We start from the raw sequence: 24005 nt of genomic DNA, 5'->3' as shown, positions 1-24005 counted from the left end.
ATGACCAAGACGGCAGAGCATACGCGCTTCTTAGACAGAAGCAGTGAAGGTTTTTAATGGGCTCCTTAGCAGGGAGAGTCTGGCTTGAACTCCAGAGTCACCCTCATGGCCTTGTATAGTTGTCTTTATTTAAATTTCTAGCCTCAGCCCATTAAAACATCATAATACTGAAGAATTGAAATAAAAAGTATTATTTAAAAAATCATTTGTTAATAAAATGATATTTTTAGCCGTAATATAGGAATGGTTTCTGCTTGTTTTAGGACCCTAATCCTTAGGAAGGTTTCCAAACCTCTAAATGTACTTTAAATGTCCGTCTGACTTTAAAAGTACCTACTCAGGGCTGTATGCACCAACTGGAAAGAACAGAAAGATGATTGATCCATCAGTGTCCCCTTTCCAAAGTGCCTAAATTAAATAAATGAATTTCCACTTCGCTCTTTGTTGCTTTTAGAAATTGTGACCTTCCAGTGTGCATGTTACTGATACATGCCCTGCTGGAAAGGCTCTGCCCCAGTTGTTGCTAAATATATTAAAATCCCTGCCTGTGTCCCTTCTATTCAAGCATGTTTTATTTTGTTTGTCTTTCAAAGGGGCAAAGACATCATGATGGAATGTAAGAAATTCCTTGGATTGCATTGTCCCCAGGAATATCCTTCCCTGCTCTGTGATTACTTGCTGGGTCCTAAGGACAAAACCAGTTTGCAGCTGGCACTGAGGTAACCCTCGTCCCTTCCAAGACTCCGCAGGCTGCTGTGGTATCAGTGCTGGGGACACTGCTAGTGGCCACATCCTTCTGGGAGAACTCTGTGCTATCGCATGCACCTCACTCTTTTCTTCTCTGAAAAGGAATGTTCTGGAGAAACACTTGCCTCAGTGCAGCTCATCTGTGTTCTTCCGTGTCCTGAGGACCTACCGCTGTTGCAGTGAACGCTTTAAATATCTCTGTTCTCCTTCTAAGTTCTCAAGCTGCTGCTGCCTTTCAATTTCATGTTTCCTGCCCTTTGGGCTTTTTGAGTCCTGAACCAGGTGAGCTCCTCCTAGTGCAGTCAGCACGTGGAAGTGTGCAAATAGAGGCACAGGTGGGCTCCTGGATTCTCCACCATTGTTCAGTGTTGGGCAGGGTGCCATCTATTTACTGTGTTTCTCTGGGAGTCTGGACAGTCTGGACCTGCAGTGCTTGGCAGGCGGAGAGTGTGGAGTCATATGAGAGTTTCTGACAAACCTAGAACTTTCACTCAGCTTCTGCTTTCCATTGGTGGCTTTGTAGTCTTAAGGGGAAATTGACAGCCAGAAACCCTAATGGAGAAGGAAACAGCTGTATGAAAGGGCAGTACAGCTTAATGCAGAGTGAATGGGGAGAGTACACTGGATTTCTACACTGGGAGGAACTGAATGATTGTGATATTTTAGTGAAAGAATGGGATCCAGGAAAACAGAGGGGAAGGGGAATTGTGCCATGTATCAGAATCAGCAGATAGATATATGGTATATTTTATATGTAGCATATTTTATACTATGTATTCATATATATGTACCATATATGTATGTTACTGTATATAAAATTACATACAATTGATGACACACTTTCTCCCAGTTCTGTTTTCTAGGCTGTCATTGTTTTGCAGTCAGTGACAGAGAGAGGGGGAGGAGAATTCATTATTCCCATTTAGACCTATATGAAAAATATAGGAAACACACTACCTGTTTAGCCCTCACTCTGTGGATGATACTCTGCTAAGTGTTCTTAAATATTCTAGTTGGTCTAATATTCAATACAACTCTAGGAATATTTTCCGTACTTTATATTTGAGGAAAATGAGACTCAGGGAAGTTAAGTGATTCCCCAGCATCACACGTCTGTCCTGGCAGAATCTAGACTCAATGCAGAAACCCATATCACATATAAATAATTATTTAACTTCCATCCTCTGTAATTCTCAGGCTCTTTGTTTTCTTCTTTGGTGCTTTCTGAAGATCATTTTTCCCTGGTTGACTCCTAAGTGCACTGGCTACTCCACCTTTGTGCCCTCTTCAGACTCTCCTTCTCTTTCTCACTCTTAAAAGTTGAAGGTCCTCATGAGCTTTCGGTCATCATCTCGTTCTACACTCCACTCCTAAGGAACGATATCCACATGTGCTGCTTCCAATGGGAAGTCTGTCTTTAGATGTTTCTTGGCCACTTTATGCAGTCCATGTGCTTTCTCCCCTTCTTGAGATGCCTCATTCCAGATTCTGGTGAGAGAATCCCCTTTTCCCTATCTCTCATTGTAATAGGAAACTTAATTGAAATAATTTAGCATGATTACTGTTTTTATATCTTTTATGTCTTCCAAACTGAACTCTCCAGAAGAATAGGTTTGGCATTTTCTCTTTTCACCTCTGTATTCTCAGAACTATCATATATCTGATATAGAAATATGAAGTTTTAAAATATAACCTGGGACTTCCCTGCTGGTGCAGTGGTTAAGAATCCGCCTGCCATTGCAGGAGACACGGGTTCAATCCCTGGTCCGGGAAGATCCCACATGCCGCGGAGCAACTAAGCCCGTGGGCCACAACTACTGAGCCTGTGCTCTACAGCCCGCGAGCCACAACTACTGAGCCCACGTGCCGCAACTACTGAAGCCCGCACGCCTAGAGCCGGTGCTCCACAAGAGAAGCCATTGCAATGAGAAGCCCGTGCATCACGACGAAGAGTAGCCCCTGCTCGCCACAACTAGAGAAAGCCTGCGCACAGCAACTAAGACCCAGCAGGGCGAAAAATAATTAAATTTTTAAAAATAAAATAAAATATAAACCACTGAAATAAATGAATGATGAGTAGAATTTATCATCCATGTTTCAGTATGCCTTGCACATTAAAGCTACTTCTTTTTGTAAGACTAAAAAAATCCAAGATGTCATCTGGGGGAGAGTTTCATAAATTCAACAAGAAAATAATTTGAAACAATATAGAGGTAAGCATATTTTATTATATTGAATACACTATAAAGTTGAACATGATATTATATGAACAAAACTATTTTAAATACCATACATAGTATGACTGAGATAAAGTAGAAGAATAAATAGATGACTACATTAGAGCCCTTTGCACTTTAATCACTATCATTTTGACTCCTGGTCTGATCATTTCTAAATCTCTACTGTATATGAGTCTAGTTCTGATACTTGCTCTGTCTCTTCAAACTGTGTTTTTCACATTTTAGTAGGGTAAGTTTCTGTTTAATGTTGAACATGATGTATGGGGTAAAAGGAACTGAGGTAAATTGGCCTTTAGGGTGAGGATTTACATTTATCTTGCTAAGAGGTTGGCTGTGTTCACTTGTAGTCCTTGGCTCTGTTTCTGCCCTCTTTATTTTCCATATCAGCCAAGCTGGCTTATCCTTTGGGATTGGTCTTCTTGAAAATGGATTTATTAGACCTGTTTGACAAGTAACCACCATAGGTGACAGGTCTATATCTTGTTCACCATTTTATCATTAGTACAGAGTTCATAATAATTACTCCAAATAATTATTAACAAAGAGTATTCTTAGATTTTCCATTAGACCTCCCATCAGAAGCTTCTACTGACCTCGCATCAGAACCTTATATTGAAGTAATTATTAAGCATCATTAGATGATTCAGTACATTTCTACTGAGCCTCTTGGTTCATCATTCTCCATCTCACGGTGAAGACGTAGGGTGGTGAAAATGTAGGGCATAGGATGCTAGATAAAATTAGCCTTCTCTGCTTTCCTGGTGTCAGAGTCTTTGTAATGTTATATGTTCTTTTTCATTTAGTATTTTTCTGGGCGGGGTTTGTCTTGCTACTACTGAATTACTTCCTTTATCATCTTGAGTTGAGTATCTTAAGAGGGAAGCAAAAATGGAAACATAAAGGGCCCATACCATGATTTTCCATAATGTTCAATACATCACTGATGCTTCTCCTTTCAACTTTCTTGGAAAGCTGTCCTTGCATTTGATGTACTGAGGTAAAAGGAAAACAAATGCAAATCTGACTATGATGAGAGTGAAAGAAGTAAAGTGACTCCCCAGGTGAAATAATGACAATGGAAGTTCTTCCCTTGTTACCCTTCCACTTGCTCCAGTATGGGTTCTGCTGATTAATTTCAGCAAATCAGCTCTCACTAAGGTCAGTTCTATCTGTTTCCCTTGTAGTGGATGGTTTCAAGCGCAGAGCAGCTTACTGACATTCAACATCATATTCATCAAAATAATGATACATTATCACTGTAAGTGATTAAATGTCAGGATTTAAAGTAAATCAAATCTTGAACACTGATACGAGTTTTCAGTACATCAAATCCATGAAATCTCTTCAGAAGCAAAAAATATTTCAAAAAAGGAAAACAATGCAGAGAAAAAAATAATCCACATCCATTCTAGGTTCCACCCTATGTCTCTCCTGCAAATCAGACGGCAAATATCTCAAACCTATTTTCTGTATATATTGTCATTCCCTTCTCTTATTCATCCTTCCACCTTCTCCACTATGGTTTCTGCTGATTAATTCTACCAAACAAGCTGTCACTAAGCGGCCAATGCCATCTCTTTTCACAATGGAGGAGCACTTTCCATCTACATTTTCACGAATGCATTGAATCTTCTAAGCATTTTCAGTCTTTCAAACATGGTCTTCTCAACTTTCTCTCTTGTCTTGTTAACATGTGGCCATTCCCCTTGCTTTCCTTTGTAGCGTTCCCTCCCTTTTAACGTTAAGGTCTTAGTATTCAATTTTCAGTCCTTTTCTCATTTGATACTCTCCTCCTATTTGATCACTTCTTCTGTTCCATGCTTTACACTTCATGGAATTGCTTATAAGTTGCCATCTCCAGTATCCAATGGACATTTGCACTGAAATGTCTACTAGTTAACTATAGGTAATATCTACTGCTATAATTTCTATATGCTCGCATGACATGATCCACCTTCTGCTGGGGGAATTCCATTTTCCCACCTTCTCACTGTAGCACTAAATTTAACTGATAGTAATTTCTACTACAAATTAGTACTATTTTAAAAATAATTAAATTTAATTGTGAATTAACTGATTTTTAAAACATATTTATTTATTTATTTGGCTGTGTCAGGTCTTAGTTGTGGCACACGGGTTCTTCATTGCTGCGTGCAGGATCTTCATCGCGGCATTCGCGATCTTTGGTTGCAGCATTCAGGATCTTTTAGTTGTTTGCGGCATGTGGGCTCTTAGTTGTGGCATGCAGGATCTAGTTCCCTGACCAGGGATGGAATCCCGGCCCCCTGTATTGGGAGAGCAGAGTCTTAAACACTGTACCACCAAGGAAGTTCCTGTATTAACTGATTATTGTTTTTAGGTTACTTTCCTTTAAAAAAAAAATCAAAGTTACCCAAAGCAGAATTGGATTAGTTATGTACACCTCTAGGTCCTGAGGACAACACACGACCTGGCTAGAAGAAGTCTATTTTTGTTTCTAATGTGAAAATCGTAATGATGGGTCAAGGAATTGTAACATGCATTCTTTAATCAGGTTGCACATTCAGGCTTGGTGTTTCTTTCTTTCTTTTTTTTTTTAGTGGTACGCGGGCCTCTCACTGTTTTGGCCTCTCGCATTGCAGAGCACAGGCTCCGGACGCGCAGGCTCAGCGGCCATGGCTCACGGGCCCAGCCGCTCCGCGTCATGTGGGATCTTCCCGGACCGGGGCACGAACCTGTGTCCCCTGCATCAGCAGGCGGACTCTCAACCACTGCGCTACCAGGGAAGCCCCTTGGTGTTTCTTTTTTAAAGAAAAAAAACAAAACAGGAAGTTTTCTCTAGTAAGAACTTAGTGAACGAAGAAAACTCACAAACTGAGTTAATACAAAGTATATATTTTTTCTCTTAACCACATTGTATACATGCACATAATATTATGTAAATAAAAATAATTTAAATCTTTATAAATAGTAAAATAAATATTAAAATAGATAAATAAATATTTAAGTAGGTAAGTAAGTAGATAGATCAGCATGGGCATCTGTGAGGGACGAGTGCCTGTAGAGTAGAACATCATGTTGCTTAATATTCCTGAAAACACTTGACAAATTAATTCAATTCAGGGCATGAGGAGAGCAGAAATGAGAGTCTTTGACACGGCAACACAGGTGGAAGTGTGGTCTCGTTAGTGAGAATCATTTCCGTGTTGAACCAGGTGTGTGTCATTCCTTCCTCCTGAGTCTTTCTTGCAAGTTTGTTGATGAAGAGAAGGATCTCATGACTTCTGCTCTGACAATCTCCCAGGCACAAGGGCTGTATTTCTTCTCTTGCAGATAGACAGTGATTCTGTGGAAGTATTTCCTCACAGCCAGGATGGAGTCCTCCTTCAGCAGGAGAGTCCCTTCCAGCCCCGCCTCCTGCATCAGACAGGCTTGCAGGTCAGTGAGCTGCTGATAAAGTGCAGTGCAGAACTTGTCCAGGAGGGTCTCATCCCAAGCGGCAGCCGAGCCTTCTGTGCTGAAGAGCTGGAAGGTCTGCTGGATCATCTCATGGACGACAGCGATGGCTTGAGCCTTCTGGAACTGGTTGCCACCAAACGCCTCCTGGGGGAATCCAAAGTCATTTCTGTCCTTCAGGCAGGAGAAGGGGGAGATTCTCCTCATTTGTTGCAGGAGCATCAGGGCCCTCGTGTTAGCCAGGCTGTGGGTCTGAGGCAGGTCGCAGCCCAGAGAGCAGTTGGAGTTGCCGCTGAGTAGCACCAGGGCCAGGAGTAAGGACATGGTTGGGCCCATCGGGGGCCCTGTAGATGCTGCCGGCCTGGCAGAGGTGGGGGGACTCTGTGAACCCTGCTCTCTAGGTTCTCTGAAGACTTTCCTTCAGGCCTGGGTCTTAAATGGGAATGAATTGGTTTCCATTTTCTGAATGTTCCCTCTTACTTTCTACTTCTGTTTTTGCTTTTCATTTGCACTCTCCAGATGGGTTAGGGCAACATTTCTCAACCTTTTTTTTCCCCATTATTGCCTCTTCGCCTGCTCACAGAGCCTTTTTAGATAGGTTTTTTTCCTAATTGCCCCCAGCATGAAATTTTCATAACACAGATATACTGTGTGTCTAGTTTTGTACTTCATGGGTATCTTTACTTTATATGTAGACAGTGAAAGTGCAAAGCTTACTGTTTGTATTCTATGCAGGGTTAAGAATGACATAAAATTGAAAGCTATAAATTAAGTGGAAAAGCTATTGAATTTTGTTATAACTTATGACTAAGTTTGCAGAATGATTTTTGAGGTAGGATATTTACTTATATAAATAGTAATGTATCAAATTACATATCCATATAAAATTTATATAAATACTTTATAATAATACCAAAGTATAGACATACTTAAAAATCATTTAAAACTGCTCAAAATCATTGAAAATCTTAAATTATTTTCTTAATATTTATTTTTCGGTAATTTAATTTTGCTTCATATCAGAAAATAATTTTTAATTTCACTGGCTGCTAGATATTCATCAGATATTATCAACATTTTTTTCTGTTTATCACTTGCCATAATTATGGATGTGTTGAACAACTTTAGTAGAATTAAACAATAAAATATCATAGAACCTTCCCTGGAACCCCGAACAGCACGCTTCTCTACGCGGTCGCAAGAGGGCACAGGATGTCTTTCGATCGGTTAGGGAAACGCCCACGTCGGAGAGTTGCAGGTTCCGCGGTTTGGGCAGCACGAGAGGGAGTGGGTCGGGTTCTCACGGAGCAATTTTATACTGATACAGTAGTGCGAAAAACCCCCTTCATTTTCGCGGTGCTGAGTGCTGCAGAGGGAACCTTAATGCGGCCTCGCCAGCGACATTTTTGTCTGGTAGCAAGCCCGGAACCTTGCATTTTCTGGGCTTCCCCTGAGTTTTGTGCTTTATTTTCGCACAGAAACTTGAGCGAGGCCATTTTTGGGAAAGAAGCCGTTTTCTGAGGGGTTTGAAGCTGGGAAGCGAGTTGGGGCCGATTTTACAGATTCGGGCTCGTTTCTGGCGCTGTGCTGCGACGGCTCAGAGAGGGGGGAACGCGGCGGCGATGGGACGACAGGACAGTGTTGGGGACGCCTTGGGGATGAGTCGGAGCGCGGCCACCACCGGGGCTGAGGACGCGGGAGCTGAGCGCGCCTGTAGATGCTCTGGGATTTAATGGTGTCTTTCAAGGATACAGCGTTAAAGTGGGGGAGGAAGTACTGAATAACTGAAAAGTGGGAATATTTTAAAACTCACAGTATTTTTTAATATTTTTAAATTAAATTTATATTATGTTTTATTTAAATTAAATATTTTAGAATTTTTTACATTTTAAAATATTTTCTGAAAATATTTTAAATATTGAAGGTAGGGTATTAAAATATATGGTTGTTAAAACACAGCATTTTATTAAACTATTTAAACTATAGTTTCTTCATACTAAAACAAGAATTTAATATAATTTTACTTTCCTAGCTTTAATGGAAGCAAACTCATTAATATTTTCAAGACTACTTCTTTACCTGCTTGAGAGAACTGCAGTGTTTGACAATTTCTTGTGACTCTGTGACAGTCTTAAATAATTTTTATTTAACTCGAGTTTCTGAAACACCTTTCTCAGGACTCCAGCTTGACTGTAGTGTAGAAAGAAGAGTTATTAGTGTCCTGGACAAGAAGCTGAGGACATTTACCAGGTCTGATCTTCTCATTTTCTCTGGTAAGAATTTTATAGACTAAACAGAAATTACCCAAATTTCACTGGCAATGTGAAGCCTTCCTCTGTAAGACTGTAAGCGTCATCCAAATTCAGGGTCATTTCTATCTTTATTTAAAATTTTGCTATTTTCTTCATCATGTACGTTGTGGTGTTTTCATTTTTATATATTGTCTTAAAATATTATTTATCTTGATCACTTAGATTTGGTGCCTTCTTACATTCCATGCTTGAGGGAAGCCCTCCCTTTCTTTACCCAAATAACCAGGAAATAGCTTTCAAAGTAATGTTGTGATCTTCCATAGCTAAAAATATAGGAATGTCCCATTTTTCATCACCCTCTGCCCCATCTACATTTTATAACCTATATCCTGGTCTCTATAACTTTTATTTTTTTATTTCCTTTATTTATTTATTTTTGGCTGCATTGGGTCTTCACTGCTGTGTGCGGGCTTTCACTAGTTGCGGCAAGCAGGGGTTACTCTTCCTTGCGGTGCACAGGCTTCTCATTGCAGTGGCCTCTCTTGTTGCAGAGCACGGGCTCCAGGCGCGTGGGCTCAGTAGTTGTGGCACGTGGGCTTAGTTGCTCCACAGCATATGGGATCTTTCCGGACAGAGATTGAACCCGTGTCCCCCGAGTCGGCAGGCGGTTTCTTAACCACTGCGCCACCCGGGAAGTCCCTCTATAGCTTTTAAAAACATCTTTATCTTAAAATAATATCACCAGAGGTGGTCTGAGACTAACTGAGGATGAGGGAAGGAACTGTTTATCTCATTTATACTATACATTTATACAGAGCAGCCATTTTTCCTCGATGCTGGTTCTCTGCAAATGTTTCAAGTGCTGTAGGATTTCTCTCCTTAATGTACCAGGCACTGCTCTAGGCCTGGAAACTTGGGCTTTGCTCTTTCACAGTCCTGCAGGCAACCCCTCTCCTAGAGTTTGCATTTGGGGGCCTCAATACGCAGACCCCTGACAGTGTTAAGGGAGCGGCAGTCAAAGCCTCTCTTGGCGGGGCTGATCATGGACTCTACAAGTTACTATATGTCACATTAATGCTAAAGGCAGCTATGTTCACTAAATTCAGATTGTCAGCCTATAATATGCAAACTTCACTTCATTTAACCTTTACATTTGCCTGTGTGACAACTACTTGAGTTGTCTCAATTTTTTAGAAGAGAAAATCAAAGTCTGATGTCAATTAAATTCAGGAGCCACAGATTTTGTCAGAGTAGAGCTTTCTGCTGCTCCCAGGCCCTCCTCTTCATCAGCTCTGAGTACTGTTCCTCAGCTGCACTGAGCACGTGGTGCTTCCCTCATCCTAATCCTGCCTCTAGTGTCTGTCTTCCCTGCTCCCTGGAGGGCGGTCACCATCCCCGCCTTACTTTCCTAACAATCCACATTGCCAAGCACATTGTTACACATATATGCGGTGAGTACACTTTTGGTGACAGAAGGAAGAGAATGGTATGAATTAGCCCTTGGTGTTAACATTTATGCCACTCTTATCCATAGACTATGTCTGAAAACATGAGCTATGACTCCTGTAAAGTCATGTAGAGGAATTCAAATCTAATGTCTTAACCCCTTAAAGGGGAAATGGAGAGAGGCGAGGCTAGTTGTATTTTGGTGCATTACAAAGCGTGAAAATAGAGTAAAATATCAAATCTCTAAGTACTCTTATTAGAATTCAAAAAGAGATAGATTGAGACTCAGGTTTTTATTTCAACCTTAGGTCTCATTTAGATGAATACATCCCATTGGATTGATACTCTTTCATGTTCCAGGAGTGTAATTTCCAGTGTAATAAAGGAATTGAAGTTGTGACATTCTATGTTGCCCATAAATGGAAGACAAATTGCAAAAACGTGGAAACAACAGTGGGATAAGTAGAGAAATGACAATCCCGGCCTATTTAAGAATCTCATTTGCAGGCAGGTAGTCAGAGCAGCTGGATACAGGCTCCCACAGCCAGACTCCTGCATCACCAGGCTTACCGGGGCCTGCCACCCTCCTCACTGAGGACACCCAGGATGATGTTCTCCAGCCCTGTCTGCACCCTTAGCTGTGACCAGTCCCAAACCATGGCCGGCCAAAGCAGGAGACCTTCACAGTTCTACACCTAAGGGGGAGAATCTTCCTTGTTTTCCTGCCTGAAGGACAAGAATGTTTTCAGGTTCCCTTAGGACAAGCTGGATGACAGTTGGTTCCAAAATGCTCAGGCTGCCTCATTCTCCATGAAATGATCCAGCAGTCTGAAAAGACTTCAGAGATCTTCAGTCTCTTCAGCCCAAAGAGCTGAAATTCCTATTAGGCTTGATCGCCCCTGGGAAGATCTAGAGACCAGTTTGGTGCAGGAGATGGAGTGGAAAAGACTCTGTTGGGCAATGAGGACTCCAGCCAGATTTTGAAGTACTCCTTCCAAAGGACCAGGCTTGATCTGAAAAGAAAGTCCACAGCTGCTGTGACCGGGACACTATCAGACTGGAAGTTGTGAAAGTCAGTGTGTGCTTTCCCCGTATGTTCAACCTCAGAGAGAACCCAGGAGTGGGAAAGGAGATTTGGATCCAGTCTTCCACAATGGGATCTTACCTACTTATAGGTAGCCTCAAGCGTGTCAATATTCACTGAGTTCAAAACTTTTTCTTTGCTTCAGTTGTTAACTGCATTGAGTCATCTCAGCAGATTGTTTTACAATAGTAAGAGGAAAGTATAGTTTTGAGTTTTTATTTGTAATAGAATTTATTTCTCTATGATTTTTTTTTACTTACAAAATTTATTCTTCATATTATTATGTGGTCCTTTGTGTCTTGTTCTGCTTTGCTTTTGGGTGCAAATGGTGTATTTTATTTTACTTTTAAATTTATTTTATTGAAGTATAGTTGATTTACAGTGTTGTGTTAATTTATACTGAACAGCAACCTGATTCCATTATAAATATATATATATACTTTTTCTTATTCTTTTCCATTATGGTTTATCACAGGATATGGAATGTAGTTCCCTGTGCTACACAGTAGGACCTGTTGTTTATCCATTCTCTATATAATAGTTTGCATCCACGAATCCCAAACTGCCAATCCAACTCTCCCCCTTGGCAACCACAAGTCTGTCTCCATGTCTTTGAGTCTGTTTCTGTTTTGTAGATAAGTTCATTTGTGTCATATTTTAGATTCTACATGTAAGTGATACCATTATGGTGTTTGTCTTTCTCTTTCTGACTTACTTAACTGAGTATGATAATCTCTACTTTCATCCATGTTGCTGCAAATGGCATTATTTCATAGTTTTTCGTGGCTGAGTAGTATTTAAATGGTGTGTTTTATTTTTCAATTTTTTTAAATTAATTTTTATTGGAGTATGGTTGCTTTACAATGTTGTGTTAGTTTCTACTGTACAGCAAAGTGAATCAGCTATACATATACTTATAGCCCCTCTTTTTTGGATTTCCTTCCCATTTTAGGTTACCACAGAGCATCCAGTAGAGTTCCCTGTGCTATACAGTAGGTTCTCATTAGTTATCTATTTTATACATAGTATCAATAGTGTATATATGTCAATCCTAACTCCCAATTCCTCCTACTTCCCCTCCCCCCGTGGTATCCACACATTTTCTCTGCATCTGTGTCTCTACTTCTGCTTTGCAGATAAGATCATCTTTACCACAAATGGTGTGTTTTAAATGTTAGGTCTTCTCATACTCTTAAAGAGATAGGAAGTGTCCTTAAACCTTTAATCTGCCTTAAAATCCAAAAGGAATGTAAATAGTTTTGTTCGTTTCATTGATTTTGAAAATATTTTGAAGTATCTCTGCTCCCAGTAATTTTCTTGTGTTTGTGAATATATTGGTCAATAAAAGAAAGATATTACTTTCTTAGTGGAGCATTCTGTCAGAGAAGACAGGCATTAAACAGTAAGAAATTAGGTAGGAACCCTTTTCAGGGCTGTGAAGGAGACACATAAGGCACTATGACAGGTTATAGCAGTGGAGATTCAATTAAAGGAATTCTAATACGGTGACAGGGAGAAAATAGGATACTGGGAGCATGTGGGATTGCATGGGTCAAGGAAAGCTTCCAGAGGAAGCAGTTGGTGAACCGGCATCTCAAGGGTCTGTAGGAGTTAACCAGGTAATTAACTAATGGTCAATTTTGGACATATTATGTGGAAATATTCTAGGGTAGCAGGTACATATAAGTGCTTGGAGAGGAACAAGTGTTTGGAGATGTGACCCTGGGGAAAGATAGGCATATGGAGGTCACAATCATAGAGAGGACATTTGGAACTATTTGGGAGGTTGAGAGTGTATGTGCAGAGAGGATGAAGTGTGGGACTAGCACGGAATTTTGAGGAACACCAGTTCTCTAAGATGAGAGGGAGCAGTCAACAAAGGAAGGAGAGGAGGAGGGGCAGAAAAGCAGAGGGTGGTGGTGACACGGAGACCAGATGAGCGTCGGACCTTAAGATGGAGGGCGTGGTAACAAGTGTCTGATGCTTCTGAGATGTCAGCTGAGGCTGCCTGACAGTGATCGCTGATCTCAGTAACATGTAGCTTATTATAAACCTTGGCTGAGCAGGAGAACAGGGAGAACAGGGAGGCTGAAGCCAAATTATAACAACTGGGAAAATGAGGTGCATGTGAAGTTAGGGATGGATATTGCAGAGAATGCTCAAGATGTTTGGATGTGAACAGAATGACAGAAGCAAGATAATAACCTACAGGTGGTTATTAAGAAATGGGCATATTTAGGATGAAGAAGATGAAAATTAAGCATATTAATATTGATCAAAACTAGACAGTAAAAAGGAAAATGTTGATACAGCAGAGAGAGGAGGTAACTGATAAAGCATAAGCATCTTATTGTACTAAGGCCTTCTCTACTTTGCATCAAGGGAATCTCTCCCAAAAGCTAAACCTTTTGGAATTCTCCCTCTGTTTGCTCTCACAGAGGTTTTTCACCCTGGTTCAGTGAACCGTGGTGAGGCTTGGGATGAGTAAAAGGTACTTTCTTTTTTCTTTTATAAAGTGATATGTGGTCTAAATGTGAGAATGGAAGTGGGAATGGAGATAGGCTAAATGTCCATCTCTCTTCTCAGGCCAATCAGTTCTATGCCAAGCATGATGGTGTTAAAAATCTGCTTAATGAAATATTTAAATAAATTTGAACACTTTTTAAAAAATATTATCTTCTGAATAATTTTTAAAAATACAGTTGTTTGATACAGGAAAAACAAAATTTTCCTTGTCATGTCAATAAGAGCGTTTGGATAATTGGTAGCTAGGATTTATTATTAACACCATGAATTAATAAACTCAGAGAAACATTTTGTTTGATACTTATGACAATCATATATTGATTAAATATTATATATGTCTAAATATTTATAATAATTTTAAACTTGTACAGAAATATATTGTACTACAGATCTTCAAACCAGTATATTACAAAGTATAAAATCAAAAAATGTTTAAACATTTAATGAATTTGGATTCACCAGTAAATCCTTTCTTTCCTTATTAGCCCCTGTCTGATAGATATTACACATCCACTTTTGGATTCAATTATATATCGGTTTACTAAGAAACCAGGCAAAATGACTTCCTGCCTTAATATTTGTCCCTGAGCAGATTAAATTTTAAAAATATCTTTTTCCTGGCATATTCAAAGATAATAAGAAAATAAAAGAAAAACAATTCAGAACCTGGAAACAAGTAGGTTCTCTTCTTCATTAACAAGTTGACAGGAAAACTCAGGAATTAAAGAAAAAATATTTTGATTGTCAAGATACTGAAGTTCACTGACTTTCACTGGTACTTGAAGTTAAGCAAATTGGCTAATTTCACTGCCCCCTTTCTGACTGGTTACTAATTAAAGGAATGGTTGATGCAAATATTTAGACCAAGCCATGGTTAGGGAACAATTGGTTAAATGGTTTTAAAAAAATCCAAACTTTTTTCAAATAATGAATTACAGTAAAAATTATTTTAGATATTTATTTGGGATTATCCCTTGGGAAGAACCAGACAAAGCGTATTCTTTCTTGTAGCCTCATTTTACTTCTTGCTGTTTCCTTTCTCTCATCAATACTCCCTGTCAGGTATGATTTGAACTTGAACTATTTAGACACAATCTAACTAGTGTATTATATGAGCTAAATGACTGATGCCGTGCATCTTAGTTCAGGCTGCTCTAAAAAGGTACCAGAGACTGGGTGGCTTATAAATGGCAGAGTTTTATTTGTCAAAGCCTGTTGCCTGGAAGTCTGAGATCAGCATGCCAGCACGGTTGAGTTCTGGTGAGAGCCCTCTTCTAGGTTGCATACTGCCAGCTTCTCTTTGTATCCTCGCATGGTGGAGAGCAAAGAGAGGAAGCAAACTGTCTTGTGAGTCTCATGAAGGCATTAATCCCATTCATGAGGGTTCACCCTCATAACCTCATCTACTCCTAATAACCTCCTAAATATCCCACCTCGTAATACCATCACATTGAGGGGTAGGGTTTCCATATATGAATTTTGGATACACACACACATTCAGTCTGTAAAGCGGTGATAAGAAGATCTGAAAGTATTGTGTTTATGGCAAGGATTCATTAGAATGTATTTCATCTTGACATTTATTTGAGGATAAAGAACACCTTCCTTGATGCTGCCCTTACTTTTAATGGCACATTAAAACCTGTACTGATTATTAATTAAATGTTACAATGCTACTGTGAACATGATTACCAAGGACCTGCCAGACAAATTCTACAGACTTTCAGTCTTTATCAAAAATGATGATGACAGCAACTACAAATTCCTTAGCCCTTATAGAGGACTCACTTAATCTTTCCAACATAGTTGAAACTGAGTTGTTAATATTCTAATATTCTCGTTTCCAAGAGTCACCTGCTAAGAGTTTATGTGTATAAAACAATCTAATAAGTAAATGGTAAGTCCAGGTTTCACAACCTAGTAGGTCATATTCCAAATTCCACCTCCCTATCCACACCTTAGACATCTGTGCAAACAGCATTTATTGAACCATAACTTATTTTCGGGAAAGCCCTATACTTTTCTCATAACGTTGATATTCCTTTGTCGTCTCATACTTCACTGTTACAAATTCTCTATATTTTCATAAGTTTATCGTCCACCTACAAATTTGTAGATGCGTTGACCAAATTACAAAGTGTCCTGATTATTTTACATAATAAACAAAATGAAATTATAAACTGGTAATTATTTCTGATAGCCTTAAATGTGATCAACAAAATTAATAATTCTAATTATTTAAAAATAATCATATTTAGCACAGGGAACTCTACTCAATATTCTGTAATAACCTATATAAGAATCTGAAAAAGAATGAATATATGTACATGTATAACCGAATCACTTTGCTCTACACCTGAAACTAACACTATATTGTAAATCAACTATAATAAAAAATTTTTTTAAAATCATATTTAATTGTCCAAGGATGATTCATATAGATTGTTCAGTTAATTCTCACCATAAATTTATGAGCTGCGTGCTAGACAAGACCCTTGAGAGTTTTGACCCCTGCACCAGATTGGATTACAAACATTTCAAGGAGTCCTCTGTAGACAACACCAAAGCTCTAGTGGATTCAGGCAACAAATACTTAACGCTACCAACTTACATGAATATGGGAAATGATTGGAAGAATATAAGACGATGTATACTAACGGATAATAAATGTGAGGGATGGAGCAGAGCATCCCCACGGCCATCAGCAGCGAGATCAGGAGTCCAGAAATTCAGCACTTCACCTGGACCACCGTGAAAGGGAGCTCAGGTCCTCCGCTAGGCAAAGCCCTCAAAGCTACCTTCGCTGCGCCCCAGCGGCCGGGAGGGGGCGCCCGAACTCGCCCCAACGGACCGACGGGCACCGCCCACCCAGCGGGACCCGCCTCCGGGTCCAGCTCCGCGAACTCCCGCGCAGCGCCCACGGGAAGAACCCGGGCGTCGCCGTCGGCAGGAGCCCCGGCCCAGGAAAGGCGCCGCCGGGGCCCAGGGAGCGCGTGGGGCCGCGAGAGCAGAGAGGAAACTTCCTTTTCGGGCCTGACTGCGGAGGGGAGCTTTGCCGCGGCTTCGCAGTCTTCATTTTCTGCACCTGCCTCTGCGTCCATCCTTCCCTTCCTGGTAGGAGCTTTTAGCCAGACCGGTTGACGCCGGTGCCCATTTATGCAGGGATTGACGGCTCGAAATCAGAGCATGTCGTGGTATGTGTTCAGATTAACACACTTTTCTAGGGAGAAAGGAAATCGGAGAAAGGGTAAACGCATCTACATTCTGGAAGGGAAGCTACTAGATATTGGGACCCTCCAGTGGGAAGACTTGGGGACAAGGCTGAGACTTAAAGGAGCCTCGTGGGAAAGGGGGAATGTGAAATTAATTAACCTTTAATGTAAATGGTTAATTTCTCGTCCAATGTTTATGTTGTTGAAAAAATATTTTTAAAAGTATTAAACTCACACTGTCTAAATATTTTATTTGTGCCAAAAGAAGACTTTATTATAAGTTCCTGGCTTCAATGGAAGCAAAATCATCAGTAATATTTTCAGAATTACTTCTTTGCTTATCTCATTTCAATTGAGAGAAGGCCGTATTTGGCAATCTCTTATGACCCAGTAACTGTCTTTAATAATTAATCTAAAGTTACAGAATCTTTTGGTCCTCTCATTTGTTTTACTTGGGTTTTTTTGTTTGTTTGTTTGTTTCTTTTTTGTTTTTTGGCTGCATTGGGTCTTCTTGCTGTGCACAGGCTTTCTCTAGTTGCAGCGAGCAGGCTTCTCATTGCGGTGGCTTCTTTTGTTGGCAGAGCACGGCTAGGTGCACAGGCTTCGGTAATTGCAGCATGCCGGCTCAGTAGTTGCCACACACGGGCCCTAAATCTAGCAGGCTTCAGTAGTTGTGGTGCGTGGGCTCAGTATTGCGGCACGCAGGCTCTTGGGCTCACAGGCTTCAGTAGTTGTGGTGCATGCACGGACTTAGTTGTTCCGTGGCATGTGGGATCTTCCCGGACCAGAGATCAAACCCACGTCTCCTGCATTGGCAGGCGGATTCTTAACCACTGCACCACCAGGGAAGTCCCCTCTCATTTGTTTTAAGCAAGTGTCTTCTATTAAACATTCAGCTTTATTATAGTCACGGTTTTTCATTGTAGAATTTTATTAACTTCTTCAGAATGTCATCTCATATGGATACGTTACATAAAACTTTGTAATCTGTATCAAGATGCTTTTAATTTCAGCATAGTGTAGATTTAAACTTAATATAACATTTTCTACTAAATACATAACTTCTGTGCCAATGCACTGATTGCATTTTGTTTTGATGCCCACTAGAGATCCATAGGTATTTTTAATCGAGTGTTTGGTACAGCCATGAGGATATTTCATTTGCGAGTAGAATTTAAAAATTTGTGTGTATGCTTTGTACAATGCTAAAAAAGATAACCCTATTTTAATTCACAGAGGTAGAATTTTTGCATAACCAGGTTATGAGCTGAGCAAGGCACAAATGTGGCATAATCATCTTTTGGGTGAGCATGAAATAATGGTTTTTACACCTTGTGTACACCCGTCACAGTAACAACTATCATAACTATGTGTATATGTCTCTGATTATAAAATGTACTCAGTTATGACAACAGTTATGAGTTGTATTCTCATTAAATAGAGCATATAGCATAAGATGGTACCTTCAATGGAGTATAGTATTCTCATTATCCCTATTTTAAAGCTGAGAAAAACTGTACAATAGGAAAAAGGAAACAGTTGCTCAAAATCATGCAGGAGGTTGAAGGAAGACTAAGGAGATGCCTGGCTAACAAATTTACTGGTCACCTGAGAACACAAGAGTAACCCACAAGAGAAAATGGAGGAAAACTATAGTTTTCAAACAGTTTTACTGGCACAACTATGTTAAGCTTATTACATTTATCACTTTTATTAACAACCCTGAGGACCAGTAATATCCCTAACATTGTGCAGGATACTGGGTGGGAATAAGAAGTGTAGAAGTGCTTCTACTCTGGGGAGTAAATCACAAGCATTTAAGTGACTCTCAGTTACAAGGCCTTGGGTGAGTATGTGCACAGGGAAGGGTGGGGAGAGGGGTTGAAAGTAAAGGGCAAGACCTTGATCTTGAAAAGTACAGGAGCATAGGAAATTATTAGAGTAATAAAAGCTGAAATGTCTTATATGAAACGTAGAAACCATGGTAGGATTTTGGGGAGTCAATTTTAATTAATTAACTCTGGCTCATTACAGTAGGGTTTGTAACCCCGTGTTCAAATCTCAGCCAAACCTCAGTCTATGGTGGTAAATAAATGATGTGCTGGGATTAGATGAGATGCTTTGACACATTGCAAATAGTCAAATATCAAGGTTCTAGCTTATATCTACATATTGACATTTGATTTATTATGTTTGATTTATAAAATGTGAGTGACGTGCATGTAAGTATCTTAATAGGCAAGGGAGACAGAGGAATGTAGGCTGGATTTAAAGGTAATATTTACAGAGATAAATAACCTGAAAAGGTGCAGGGAGGAGTTTTCACAATAATTAAAGGCCTTCCCACTCTTTCTTAGGGTCACCTTCAGCCTTTAGCTTTTAGAATTAGCAGGCGAATTCTTCAGGGAAGTATCTTAAAGAACTGGTAGAATAGCAAGCATGTCAGAAAACACCAATAAATGTGTTAAAATATTTTTGTCAGAAAACACCTATAAATATGTTAAAATATTTTTAACACATCATGGGATAAAGTGAAAAGTCATCCACCTTCTTTTTCAAGAAAAATAAACTCCTGGTTCAAGGATTTTAAATGGGTTCAATAAGAAAAGAAATTCAGATTAAAAAAACAACTATGGATGCATAACAAATAAAATATCAGTAAAATAAATAGGCATGTTAATGATTAATAAATCATATAAGTAGAATTTAATAATTCAAGGATGATTACAGAATAGCTATTAATATAATTCCGTAGGTTGAAGAAGTCTTGTGTTCAGAATGCAGAGCTTTACCAAGTTCTTGGATGAAAAACCTCAGTGGTGTAAAACTTTGGTTGCACTCAGACTGGTTGTGAGAGAGGAGCTGAGAATGATGTCATGTACTTTAACCTGAGAACCTGGAAATACAGAGTTGCCATTAACTGATTAGAGAACAATGAGAAAGGACGGGTTCTTGTTATTATTTTATTTATTTATTTTTTAAGGAGAGTTAATTTTGAATAACATAAATGTGAGATGATTACTAGATACCAGCTGTCAAATAGGCAGTTGGGTATGTCATTCCAGAACTTAGCTTTGGAAGACGTGAGTATCACGATTGTTTTTCAATCCCTGAAACTAGATTAGATCAGGACTTATTTCATGAGTTTAAACTGGAAAGAATTCTGGGCACAGAACACAGGAAAGGCACCAACGTTTGTGTCACGAATGAAACTCAGAATGGGCAGCCAGTGAGATGGGAGGAGCACAATGTGAGTGTGGCTTCTGGGATCCAGTTGAGGGCATGACAGACTATGTGTCTTCTACTTTTATAACACAAAGTTTGTATAAAAAATGAATAATGAATTTCTTTAAAGAGGTGAAAAAGTGACAATGCAAGAGCAGTAGGTGCATTGTGTATGGATAGGAAACTCATGGGGACTTCCCTGGTGGCGCAGTGGTTAAGAATCCGCCTGCCAGTGCAGGGGACACAAGTTCAAGCCCTGGTCCGGGAAGATCCCACACGCCACGGAGCAGCTAAGCTCGTGCACCACAACTACTGAGCCTGCGCTCTAGAGCCCACGAGCCACAACTACTGAGCCCATGTGCCACAACTACTGAAGCCTGCACACCAGAGCCCGTGCTCTGCAACAAGAGAAGCCACTGCAAGGAGAAGCCCGCGCACCGCAACGAAGAATAGCCCCCGCTCGCCACAACTAGAGAAGGCCCACATGCAGCAACGGAGACCCAACGCAGCCAAAAATAAATAACTAAATAAATAAAAATTTTTTAAAAAAAAAAGTAAATTCACAGAGGAAACTTGAATTTCCAGTGGACACTGTCACCTATCTTAGTGTGCTGGTCTTGAAGCTAAAGCCTCAGCTCCACAGCTATTCTTCTCAACTCTGCTCTGTGATGCTGGGGCTCCAGTTCTTTTGACTACATTTCTCCTTTGCCAGCAGATTTTTTTCTTCTAAAGTTCTTCCATACAAGTTGCAAGAGATGGACTAGAAGGCTGGAGGAAATTTTTCTGTTTTCCTGACTAGACTGTGACTGATAACAGCGACCATCAATTAGGAAAAGGACAACTAATGGTTGCTACTAGATGCTATCTGTCACCTATCAGGTTGGCAAAAACTAAAAAGAATGACAAGATTGTGTTTTGGATAATGTGTGGGAGCACATATAAACTTATATGCTCTTGAATATGGATCAACATAGCCATTTTATCGTGGAGAATTGGCGGTATGTATTTGCAATGTGTATGTATTTTGACCAATAAAATTGACTGATGGCACCTTCTTCAGAGAAAGACTCTTACTTGGGTATAAGACACCTGCATGACACTTGTAGAAGTCTCTCCTCTGAAAGCACTAAATCCTGGGAAGGACCGGCTCTAGGATGTGACATTGCCAGCAATTATGGACCTGGGACTTTATGGGAAAGAGACTAAGATTAAACCTGGGAGAGCCCAGGATTGGAGAGCAAAACTTTACATTTCATAACTCCTGCTTTTTTCTTCCTGCCTCTGCATTGCTGCTGAAAGACCAAAAACCAAAACCAGTTCAGAAGCTATTTTTTATCTTTCTCATACTAAAAAAGCAACAAACAGTATTAATGAAAAATACATGTGACTGTCTGCATTGATATGAGATCTCTGTTGTTTCCATTTTACTCACTTTTAAGGTAGATCAAAGTATCTTCTACTGATCGTTCTTTCTCAAAAAAGTTTTACTAATTCCCAGGAAATCTTTTAGAAGTATAATACACAGAAAATGCAAGTATCTTCAGCATACAGCACAAGGAAATTTCACACACTGAATACATTGTGAAACTAGCACCCAAGTTAAAAGTAATAGATTTTGCCCAGGACCTAGCATGTTTCTTATGTTGCCTTCCAGTCGCTACCTCAGAGCAGCTCTCCTTCTCCTCCCCGATGGTAGCCACTCTGTGACTCTAACAGTCCTGATTATTTCTGACAGACACACTTGTATGCCTCTTGTGTATATTTACTCATTGAATCCTGAGGATAATCCTATGAAAAAATACTACTATTGTCCCCATATTAAAGATGAGGAAAGTAGGGAGCTTAGTGTTTGTGTTATTTGTCAAGGTCACACTGCTATTAACAGCAGAGCTGGGATCCAGTGCCATGAACCCTGGCTCCTTCTCAGAGGTTTTGAAAATCCTAGAGCTCTCCTTTAACTGTGCTCTCTTCCTGTGGCTTTCACTCTAACAGAAACCTTGAAGCTGGAAACCTGCACAGAACCAGAGCAGCTGTGTGGCTGGTCAGTGAGTTGGAGGGACTGAAGGTATGTGTAAGGGATGAATGGTTCAGTAAAGCAGGGCCGGGGAGAAGGTGGGAGGAAGGTGCCAGGATTGGCCAGTCAACACCATATGTCACCAGCTTCCCTCGAGGAGATGACTCCTTCCCACAGGTATTTGCACCGACCACTCTTTCCTGGTGGTATAAATCAGTTACACCTATGACATCAGGACTAACCATTCTCCATAATTTCCAGGACTTCCCTCAATTCCATGGAATTCCACCTTTTGACAAGCATTTCCTGATAGTGGTAGGACTGTTTCAAAGGACAAAATGGACAAATACTATTTGGAGATAGATTCATATAGAAAAAATAAGGATTTAGGTTTTCAGAATAAAAAAAAAAACTCATGTTTTCTTTCATAAGAATTGAAAAAATAAAATGCAAATTTAGTAAAATAGGTGAATATATTTTCTAAATTTTAATACAGTGTACACATAAAAATATCTTTTACATTAAAATATAAATAAGATACAAGAATAAATATATAAATATAAATATAAGTAAGTAAACAATAAATAACATCAGGGCAGTCATCTCTTAAGGACTGATGCCCTTAGGGCTTAATAATTTTAACATATACTTGTGTATTATTGCTGACAAAGTATTAGCTGAATTAATACAATAAATTCTGTGATTAAAGTTGAAATAAGAGCCGTCTGAAATGACCAAACACGTATGTGCAAGGGTGATATGGCATCTTAGCCAATGAGAAACATTTCAAGGTGACCCCAGGTCTCCATCCATAATTCTTATACTTTCTTGCAAGTTGGTCGATGAAGACAAGGATCTCATGATTTCCACTCTGACAATTTCCCAGGCACAGTCACTGTATTTCTTCTCTTTCAGGTAGAGATGGATTCCGTGGAAGTACCTCTTCACGGCCAGTGTAGGGCCCGTCACTCCCAGGGCAGTTTCTTCATCTCCCATCGCCTGCACCAAGCAGGCATCCAGGTCCTCCAGCTGCTGATGGAGTCCAGTGTGGAGTTTGTCCAGGAGGGAGGTGTCCCAGGCGGCAGAGGACCGCTCTGTGTGGAAGAGGCGGAAGGTCTGCTGGAGCATCTCGTGGAGGACAGAGGTGGCCTGGGCCTTCGGGAGCTGGCTGCCATCCACCATGTCCTGGGGGAAACCGAAGTCTTTTCTGTCCTTCAGACAGAAGTGAGGGGAGATTCTCCGCATCTGGCCCAGAAGCATGAAGTTCTTCTTGCTAATCCGCACGTGGTTCTGAGACAGGTCGCAGCCCAGAGATCCACCAGGGCCGTAGCTGAACATCACCAGGGCGGTCAGTAGAGAGAGCACGAAGGCCATGGGGCAAATGAGGCTGCTGCTGGCCTGGCTGAGACGGGCGTCTGGGGGAACCTTGCGGGTAGGTTCTCTGATAACATCCTTTCTAAGCAAGGCCATTAAATAGGGAACACAGTAATTTTCATTTTCTAAACATTTCTGTCACTTTTACTTCCTTTTTTGGGTTTCATTTATGTATTCTCAGTGTCTAAGAAGATGTTATCCATCTAAACTATTAATTTTGCACTTTTCCCAATAACTTCTGATGTGCCCATCCAAATGGATATTTATTAATCAAATGAGAAATGTCTTTGTGTTAAAGTCAGAAATGCTACAGGTATGTAAGTACATTCTCTCTCTCCTTCTCACGCATAAATATTGCTTTTCTCTGTTCCAGGAACAAATTTTTAGCCATGACCTTAGTCTCCATTTTTACTGCCTTACTTTATATAGAAAGGCAGGCTTCCTCAGCCC

At 40.1% G+C, this 24005-nt stretch overlaps 3 protein-coding genes across 4 annotated transcripts in view; 1 reads left to right on the top strand and 2 right to left on the bottom strand.

Moving 5' to 3' along the window:
* LOC149748946 (uncharacterized) overlaps window positions 1-19512 on the top strand; it is a 42726-nt gene extending 23214 nt beyond the window's left edge. For both annotated transcript variants that reach the window (XM_089913161.1, XM_089913162.1), the window contains one exon: window positions 594-19512. In XM_089913161.1, the coding sequence (XP_089769287.1) occupies window positions 16407-16871 (465 nt within the window). In that variant the 5' untranslated portion in view covers window positions 594-16406 and the 3' untranslated portion in view covers window positions 16872-19512. The remainder of the gene's footprint in view (window positions 1-593) is intronic.
* On the bottom strand, window positions 6059-7021 carry LOC111163130 (interferon alpha-1). Its single transcript, XM_022551610.3, has one exon. It carries the CDS (start codon window positions 6756-6758, stop codon window positions 6189-6191), a length of 570 nt encoding a protein of 189 aa, XP_022407318.2. The 5' UTR covers window positions 6759-7021; the 3' UTR covers window positions 6059-6188.
* Window positions 19513-22904: 3392 nt separating the features above from the next.
* On the bottom strand, window positions 22905-24005 carry LOC149748945 (interferon omega-1-like). The gene has a single exon (XM_089913152.1). The coding sequence runs from the start codon at window positions 23649-23651 to the stop codon at window positions 22968-22970; it is 684 nt and encodes a 227-aa protein (XP_089769278.1). The 5' UTR covers window positions 23652-24005; the 3' UTR covers window positions 22905-22967.

This window comes from Delphinapterus leucas, chromosome 6 (assembly GCF_059928025.1).
Source record: "Delphinapterus leucas isolate spDelLeu-1000000601 "Yukka" chromosome 6, BTC_Dleu_Yukka2, whole genome shotgun sequence".
Classification (NCBI taxonomy): domain Eukaryota; kingdom Metazoa; phylum Chordata; class Mammalia; order Artiodactyla; family Monodontidae; genus Delphinapterus; species Delphinapterus leucas.
The sequence above is the reverse complement of the archived record's forward strand: the minus strand, read 5'-3'. Positions and strand labels throughout refer to the sequence as shown.

What these genes read in the sequence shown, in the direction of transcription:
- LOC111163130 (XM_022551610.3), bottom strand. Translation starts at nt 6,758, where the DNA reads ATGGGCCCAACCATGTCCTTACTCCTGGCCCTGGTGCTACTCAGCGGC.
- LOC149748945 (XM_089913152.1), bottom strand. Translation starts at nt 23,651, where the DNA reads ATGGCCTTGCTTAGAAAGGATGTTATCAGAGAACCTACCCGCAAGGTT.